Below are 8,131 nucleotides of genomic sequence, written 5' to 3'. Positions count from 1 at the left end.
TAAGTACTGGATTCAAGTGTTCAGTGCTTGCAAATAGTTGATTCCAACGTTGATCAGACATTTTGGTTTGATCGTACATTTTGGTGACCCCGACGTGATTCCAACATTGTGTTTCGGAGGGCAGTAAATAGCTGATACTGTTAACTCACCTTTTGCATCTTGAATATGGACACTTGTAGCTTGAATTTGTTCTGTTTGGTATATACTAGCTATTGAGCATTGCATATTTTGCTTAATAATTACTACTGTTCCACCATGGTCTTTGTTGTCGGGATGATTTGTATGATATATCGAATAGTTCGGGATTTTGATGAAACTTTTATCTGTGAGGTGTGTCTCTGATACCAGTAGTACATCAATGGAATTGATATTTAAGTATGTTCTCAGTTCTAGTAGTTGTTTGCTGAGACCGTTTGCATTCCAAGCTAAAATTTGTAATTTATTTCTGTCCATCGAGTTTGATGATTAGGATGGTTAAAATATGTATAACGTTGGCAACTTGCGTCATAAGCTGTTTCATCATTTGCTGGAGTTCAGCAAATTCGGAGTTGTTTGGTTCATTGTTTATTGGAATGGGTTGAGTTGGATGCGATTTTATTATTTCGGCGTATGTTTTAGCTGGTTGGATTTGTTGGGTTTGTTAGGTGGTGGTTATTAGGTTCGTAACAGCTTTAGTTGGCAGAGATATTTCATTATTTTGAGATGTGGTTTTTGTTGTTTTGCGCGAAGAGCTGGGAATCGTTTGATTTGAAGAGTTTTATAGACTGTACAACCTTTGTAGTTTGCAGTGTGATTCTCTTTACAGAGTGCGCATTTAACGACGTTGTTCTTACCTTTCATGGGACAGTCAATTGTTTTATGTCCTTCGGAGCATTTAACACTTCTTGTACAAAAATTTTTTGTATGTCCATACTTTTGACAGTTGGTACATTGTGGTATTGTTCTTTTTGGATGGGGAGGTTCAAAATTTATTTTGCAGTGCAGTAGGTCTTTGATATTGTATATTTCCTTGCTATTTACATCTTGCATAATTTCGATTGTAAATAGGTTTAATGGAGATTTTGTACGCGGATTTAATACGTTTTGTATATTGCATACTTCATGTCCTAGTTTAGCTAGCACTAATATAATTTCATTTTTGTTACCGGAGTGGTGCATACCGTGTAGGAAGATCTTAAACCCCCTTTCTTCTTTTGGCTTATACGTGTAGTACTCTACGCTCTTTTCTTTAAGAAATTTTACTATGCTAGTGTAATCTGTTGATTCGTATGGCTGGATTTTTATTTCATTATTTTGTAATACACGAATTTCAAATTTAGATATTTGTAGTGCATCTAATGTTTTTATTAGGTTGTCTAGCAGCTGTACTTTTTGCACATAAATGGGTGGAGGTTTTTTATTTTTAGCCGTTTGATTTTGTGTTGTTTTTCTATCTTTAGTGGGTTCTTTATCGTTATCAGTTGCTAGGACAGCAAATCTATTTGTACCTAAGAAATACTCGTTTAATGTGTACTGTTTTTTGTTTTGTTTGTGCTTTTTGGCGCTTATTTTATTGATTTGCTTACCAGGGGAGCTACGAATTCTCTTATTCACTACTGGTGTGTTGAAGCCATTGTTTTTATTTGTGGTTCCATCTTCCGTTGTGTTTGCAGTTCTGGTGTTAATATCAGAGTTTTCCAATGAATGAGTTTTGATGGTGAATTGTGTTGATGATGGTTTGATTGTTGGAGTTTTATGTGGTACTCCTGCTGTATTTGTTGTTTCTCTATTTGCTGGTTCTGTTGTGGTTGTCTTTGTTGGGTTTGCAGTGATTTTTCTTGCAGTTGTAACTGTTGATTTGATTGTAGAAGTGTTGTTTGATTATTATTATTGGATGCTTTTGAAAATAGGACAGCTTGTTGGTGTGTTTTATGCTGTTCTTGTTGTGATTGTTGCTCGCCTCCCCCTTTTGGTGGAGTTCGATTGACCGGCATTACGATAAATTAAGCGATTACCAAAATAGGATATGAAAATATAGTTTATTACTATGAACAGTTTGAGGATGACTGATCTTGTGTTATAACACTTTTAAAATAAAGGTTTGTGTACACACTAATCAAAGAATAGGTTGTATATGCTGTCTCGCTGAATATTTTAATTTTGTTTAATTACTACAAACAGCTTTTTCAGTAATAAAACAAAATAAAATATAATAATAGCTGTCTCTATCAGCACTTTTTGTTTTGTTTTTATATACACAAAACCGCACTGTTCTTTTGTTTGAACTATAACGACACTTATTGGTAACGTTCAAAAATGTTTAGTTTTTGCTGGGGTATCCTCAGCCGTCGGTCCAGAGTCATCACAATGAATTTATATTCGCGGGGACGAGTTTCGTAAAATAAAGATATTTTTAAATTTTCTAAGTTTATTTCTTTATTATTTCAATAAATGTTTGTACAAAGTAATTTGTACAAATTGTACAAAGTGCGAAAGCTATTTATTTTAATTATGTGATTTCAAAATAAAAGAGCTGATTAAATATAACTCGTAGAAGAATAAAATTATAATAAAATAACAAAAAAACTCGATATATATTGTTTACATAAAAAAAATGGATGTATATGCAGTGCTATATATTTTTACTTCGAAGATTTTCGTATATCCAGGCGATACCTAGTTGTGCCGTACGCTGTGAATTCTGTGAGTGATAGCCGTGGATTTGATGGGCGAACGCCGTGATTTCTGTGGACGGGTGTCGTGGAATCGCGTGTAGTTCTTCTCAGGTTACACTACGCACGGACATATTCATAATATGTCCGTGCGATTTCTTGTATTCCTCCAAATAATTTTATATCCTTTGCCGTAAAACCAACGCAGGATTTAAGATATTTCTTATGGTTATATATGTTTCATAGGCATATATAATTTATAGCCTTTGCCGTAAAACCAACGTAGGATTTAAGATATTTCTTATGGTTATATATGGTTCATAGACATATATACTTTGTATCCTTTGCCGTAAAACCAATGTAAGATTTAATAGTTTCCAATTGATATATATGGTTCATAGACATATATGTATATTTTTATTTCCTTTGCCGTAAGATCAACGCAGGATTTAATATTTTCGGCGTAATACCACCTTGACGAATGCTCATTAACTCGCGCCTTCTTAACAATTTCGCTGTCTTAAATACCAATACGCCGGAGCTTTCTTCTAGCGTATTTTAAATTTTCCCGTTCGTTTACCCACTGGGTTGTGCAGTGTAACCGCTGTGCTTACGATCTTTGCCGTGAAGCCGCTGCGCTTTTGTGTTTTGTTTTGACTGTCGCTTGATTTTTAAATTATAAAACTATTTTTACAAAAAAAAAGTGTAAGTGATAAATATATTTATAAACGAAACATGCATGTTAACAAAAATATGAGTGTATAAAACTTAAGTGTAATTAATTAAAAGAATTTCAGTGATTTTAAATTAAGCCGGTACTGGTGTTAAATTGTTTTGGTGGTAGTTTTGTTTATGTTGTAATATTTGCAAAAGAAATAAATTAAATATTGCTTTCCATGTTATACCGTAACAATTAATAAACTCTAGTTATTTTAGTAATTATCCAAATAGAAAACCAGTAGAAAACTATGACGAAGTGTTGCTTGTGATGCGTTTTTGTTTGTAGAAAAAAAACGTAATCAGTGGACGTTTAGTTGTTATTTATTAAAAATATATTTGTAAAATAAATGTGTTTACTCTTCGTGTTGCAATTCAAATTTTATAATAAGTAAATAAAAATTTAATTTTTTCTTATAACATGTTCATGGTGTGTTTATATTTTTTTTTCTCTCTTCAGAGTTTCTTTTCAGTCTAGATATCAATACCCGTGGCTCATCAGGCTGGAGCATCGCAGGTAATGTCAATATAATTTGTGGCCAAATATATTTTGATAAATTTTATATTTTACAGGTAATTCCAACGCTGTTTGATTCATGTAAGTGTTTTATTGTGACGTGTGTAGGTGTCATGTTTTATAGCGACGGTCAGACATTGATTTCCTCTTCTTCTTAGAACATGTGCGGAAGAAATTTTTGATATAAAAATTTGTTTCGTCACAGAATGCCTATTCACTTTTGATTATAAGCTTTAGATATTAATCTTCTGTCTCTGTCAGCTGTTTGAATTTTTTAATAAAGTTGTGCATTAATATTTCAAATTAATATTTTATGCACTTTAAAGTTTTACTAATTGTTTTTTGCCCAAAAATAATCTATTTTTGTGAATTTGTATTAATAACAAAAGTGATATTTATAAGAGTACTTCTTATTTACTTGTTTTTATACTGTAATTTAAATTTCTTCGAGACCGGTTAAAAAACACGTCCGCTCACTACGAAACTTTGACTACGATTCATTCATTCAGTGTTACATTCACTGAATTCCCTAATACTAATGGTAGGAATAATAGAGATAATAACATTGTGCACAGTAATGAATTAGACATTGGCCGTGAATACTTTTTAGGTGGCTCGTCTTGATCTGCGCCTTCGTGTGGTGTTTTCGAATTCGCTTTTGTAAAACTTTTTGAAAGTTGTTCATCAGATACAAGAGATTGGTTATCGGCTGGAAACAGAGACGCTAGTCTTGTCAAAGGACGTCTTAGAGTTCCTGATGCCATTTAAACATCAACCACGCGAACAAGACCGTCATCTCCCTTATATACCTTTGAAATACGTCCAAGCGGCCATTTTAATGTAGGTACATTGTCTTCCTTGATGATTACAAAGGTACATTCTTTTATATTTGGGTTGGCTGATTACCATTTGTGTCGACATTATAGTTCAGTGAGGTACTCGGTTTTCCAACGTTCCCAAAAGTCCAATTTGAGGCGAGAAACTAATTTCCATCTTGTCACCAAATTTATATTTCCTGATTGGACATTTGCATCTGCCATTGCTGTGAGCGGTTCTCTGATTAAGAAATGACCAGGTGTTAGTGCTGACAAGTCATTCGGATTACTCGACATAGGTGTCAATGGTCGAGAGTTCAGTATTGCTTCGACTTCTAATACCACAGTCTCTAGTTCCTCATATGTTAGTGAAGTCGTCTTAGTACTTCGTATCAATAAGTATTTTGCTGATTTGACTGCTGCTTCCCACAGTCCACCGAAATGTGGTGCACGAGGAGGTATAAATTAAAATGTTATTCCTCTTTCATTACATTCGTTAATTATCTTCTCTTGTGCCTTGCTTGTTTGAATTGAGTATGCAAGTTCAATTAGTTGATTGTTTGCTCCCACGAAATTTGTGGCATTGTCACAAAACTAATTTTTCCAGTGTCCTCTTCGAGCAATAAAACGTTTCAGCGATCCGATGAATGCATCTGTGGTTAAATCGCTAACTACTTCGAGGTGAACTGCCTTAGTTGTAAAACAACAGTACACAGCAATATATGCCTTGTGTGGTTTCTTGCCTCGGATTCTGTAATGCATCCAAAAAGGTCCGCAAAAGTCCACTCCAGTGGTGAGGAATGGTCGCCCACGTTGTACTCTTGTCGCTGGCAAGTTACCCATCATTTGTTCATAAAATCGTGGTCACACTTTAGTACAACGTACACAATGTTGTACTACTGACCTTGCCATCAATTTGTACTTATTTGGCCAGTATCGTTGACGCATGTTAGCTAGGAGAGACTGCGGACAACAATGAATGTATTTCTTATGGACTTGTTCCATAATTAATTTGACAATGGGGTCATTATAAGGCAACAACATAGGATGTTTTGCGTCATACAATAAAGAGGCTGCATCCAAACGTCCACCAACTCTTATGATGCCCTTATTATCAATATAAGGTGCCAGTGATGCCAATGCGCTGGACTTATTTATTCTTCCATCAGATTTCATAATTTTGATTTCATTTTTGAATTCTGCATATTGAATACTTTTGATGATGACCTGATGTGCTGCATCTAGATCATCAGGAGTCAAAAAATTGCTTGAATGATCATTTTGTATTCTTCTGGTTCCTTTTACGAATCTTAATATATGCGATAATATCCGTTGAAGTCTTCCAAATGAGTTGTTGTGTCGTATTGAGTATATGAACTCTCCAGGATTTGCTGTCCATTCAACAACAGACAATGTAGATACTGGAGTTTCCTTCTTCCGTTCAGGATCAATGAGGGTTTCGGATTTTAACGCTGTTGATGGTTTTGAAGGCCACAATTCTTCCCGACCATGCAAGAACATATGTCCATAAAACCACACACTTGACGACTGTAGTTTATGGGGTGCAAGGACTCTTGATAAAATGTCAGCTGGATTGTGTTCCGAACTGACGTGGCGCCACTGACTTGTGGCTGTTAATTGATGAATGTTGCTTACTCTGTTTGTAACGAAAGTGTGAAACTTTGATGATGGAGAGTTGATCCATGATATCACTATTTGTGAATCACACCAAAAGAACGTCTGGTAATTTCTTATTTGTAGATCGTTCTTTATTCTTGTTGCTAGTTCTGCACCAACCACAGCTGCACAAAGTTCGAGACGAGGTAACGTCAACCTTTTCAAAGGTGCAACCCGAGATTTGGCGCACAATAGTCGTATAATAATTTGACCATTCTGAAGTGTTGATCGCAAATACGCTGAGCGCCATATGCCTTTTCTGATGCATCTGTAAAGATGTGTAATTGAATGTTGGCATGAACTTCGCCTTTGAAAATATGACGAGATATCTGCAGACAATTTACTTTTGTCAAATTGTTCCGGAACTCTAACCACTGTTTATGTAGTTCAGTCGGCAGTTTTTTATCCCAATCCATCTTTAAATTCCATAATTCTTGAATAAAGATCTTTGCCATCACCACAACTGGTGACAAAAGTCCTAGTGGATCAAATAGCCTTGCTAAATCTGAGGTTGCGCTGCGCTTCGTCGTGCTGCAAACAGGTTCCAATTTAACCTTGTCGCATAAACTATCAGATTTTGGACACCAGGATAATCTAAGAGTTTTTGTTGTATCGTTATTGTTTTCTAAGTCTAAATTGACTTCTAAGTCGTCGTGTGGAATCCCTTGTAGTAAACTAGGATGATTTGCGCACCATTTTCGCAATTTAAAACCGCTTGCTGTCAGTATTTTGTTTAACTGACTCTGAGTTTCCAACAATGTTCTCAAACTATCTGCCTCGTGTAAACAATCATCTACATAGAAGTTTTCTTTGAGAACAGATGCACCTAATGGATAATTTTGCATATTCTCATCAGCTAAAGCTTGCAAACATTTGGTTGCTAGATATGGTGCTGATCTAGTACCATATGTTACTGTGTTGAGTTCAAAGAACTTTATAGGTTGTCTTGGTTCATTTCTCCAAAATATATGTAAGCTGACATTGTCTGTCTTCTGGATGTACAAGTATTTGTCGGTACATCTTTTCAATGTCTGTTGTAAGCACATAACAAGGAAGACGGAATCGTAATAAAATAGACAATAATTTACTTTGAACAGTTAGTCCGATGTGTAGTAAATCATTGAGAGATTGTCCTAAAGTTGTTTTGGATGATGCATCAAATACCACACGTAACTTGGTAGTGGTACTGTCAGGTTTAAGATTACAATGGTGTGGGATAAAATAATGTGGTGACATAGTCCTTTCAATATCTATTTCGGTCTATATGCCAATTTTTTATATTCATCTAAAAACTCTACGTATTGTCGTTTGAGGTGACTATCCTTTGAAAGTTTACGCTCTAATGCTAGAAATCTATTTGTAGCAATGTCTTTCGAGTCTCCCAAAGCGAATCCGTCATTTATAAAAGGAAGACGTACGATGAATCGTCCCGTAACATTCTGATATGTAGTTTGAGTGAATTGAGCTTCACATTGTTGCTCTGCTATTGACAAAACCTTTGAGTGAGTATCAACTTCTTCAACCTTCCAAAGTTGTTCTATTGCATTTTCTAAACTATCTTCTGATGCTATTCCACATGTCGCAATCATTGCGTTAGCATTTTGGATTTTTCCAGATACGATCCATCCAAGCAGTGTTTTGTAGAATTTTTAGTTCCCTTGAAAGTTGTCTTTGACCAGGACTTAGGAATTGATGATAAAATTTTCCTCCAAGCAACATATCAATTTTGTCAGACTTATAGAATGTAGGATCTG

General features: G+C 35.1%; 1 protein-coding gene across 1 annotated transcript; it reads right to left on the bottom strand.

Moving 5' to 3' along the window:
- Window positions 1-4,805: 4,805 nt before the first annotated feature.
- Window positions 4,806-7,613, bottom strand: LOC119666125. The gene is made up of 4 exons (XM_038075407.1): window positions 7,466-7,613; window positions 6,750-7,290; window positions 5,605-6,684; window positions 4,806-5,085 (listed from the first exon to the last, which is right to left on the bottom strand). Exons 1-4 carry the CDS (start codon window positions 7,611-7,613, stop codon window positions 4,806-4,808), a joined length of 2,049 nt encoding a protein of 682 aa, XP_037931335.1.
- Window positions 7,614-8,131: the final 518 nt, after the last annotated feature.

The sequence above is a fragment of the Teleopsis dalmanni genome, chromosome 1, assembly GCF_002237135.1.
Source record: "Teleopsis dalmanni isolate 2A chromosome 1, ASM223713v2, whole genome shotgun sequence".
Classification (NCBI taxonomy): domain Eukaryota; kingdom Metazoa; phylum Arthropoda; class Insecta; order Diptera; family Diopsidae; genus Teleopsis; species Teleopsis dalmanni.
Note: the sequence above shows the minus strand (reverse complement) of the source record. Positions and strands in the feature narration are given on the sequence as shown.

What these genes read in the sequence shown, in the direction of transcription:
- LOC119666125 (XM_038075407.1), bottom strand. Translation starts at nt 7,613, where the DNA reads ATGTCACCACATTATTTTATCCCACACCATTGTAATCTTAAACCTGAC. An exon ending in CATCGGACTAACTGTTCAAA is followed by an intron (nt 7,291 to 7,465) that starts GTAAATTATTGT and finishes AACTCAACACAG; the next exon opens with TAACATATGGTACTAGATCA. An exon ending in ACTGAACTACATAAACAGTG is followed by an intron (nt 6,685 to 6,749) that starts GTTAGAGTTCCG and finishes ATATTTTCAAAG; the next exon opens with GCGAAGTTCATGCCAACATT.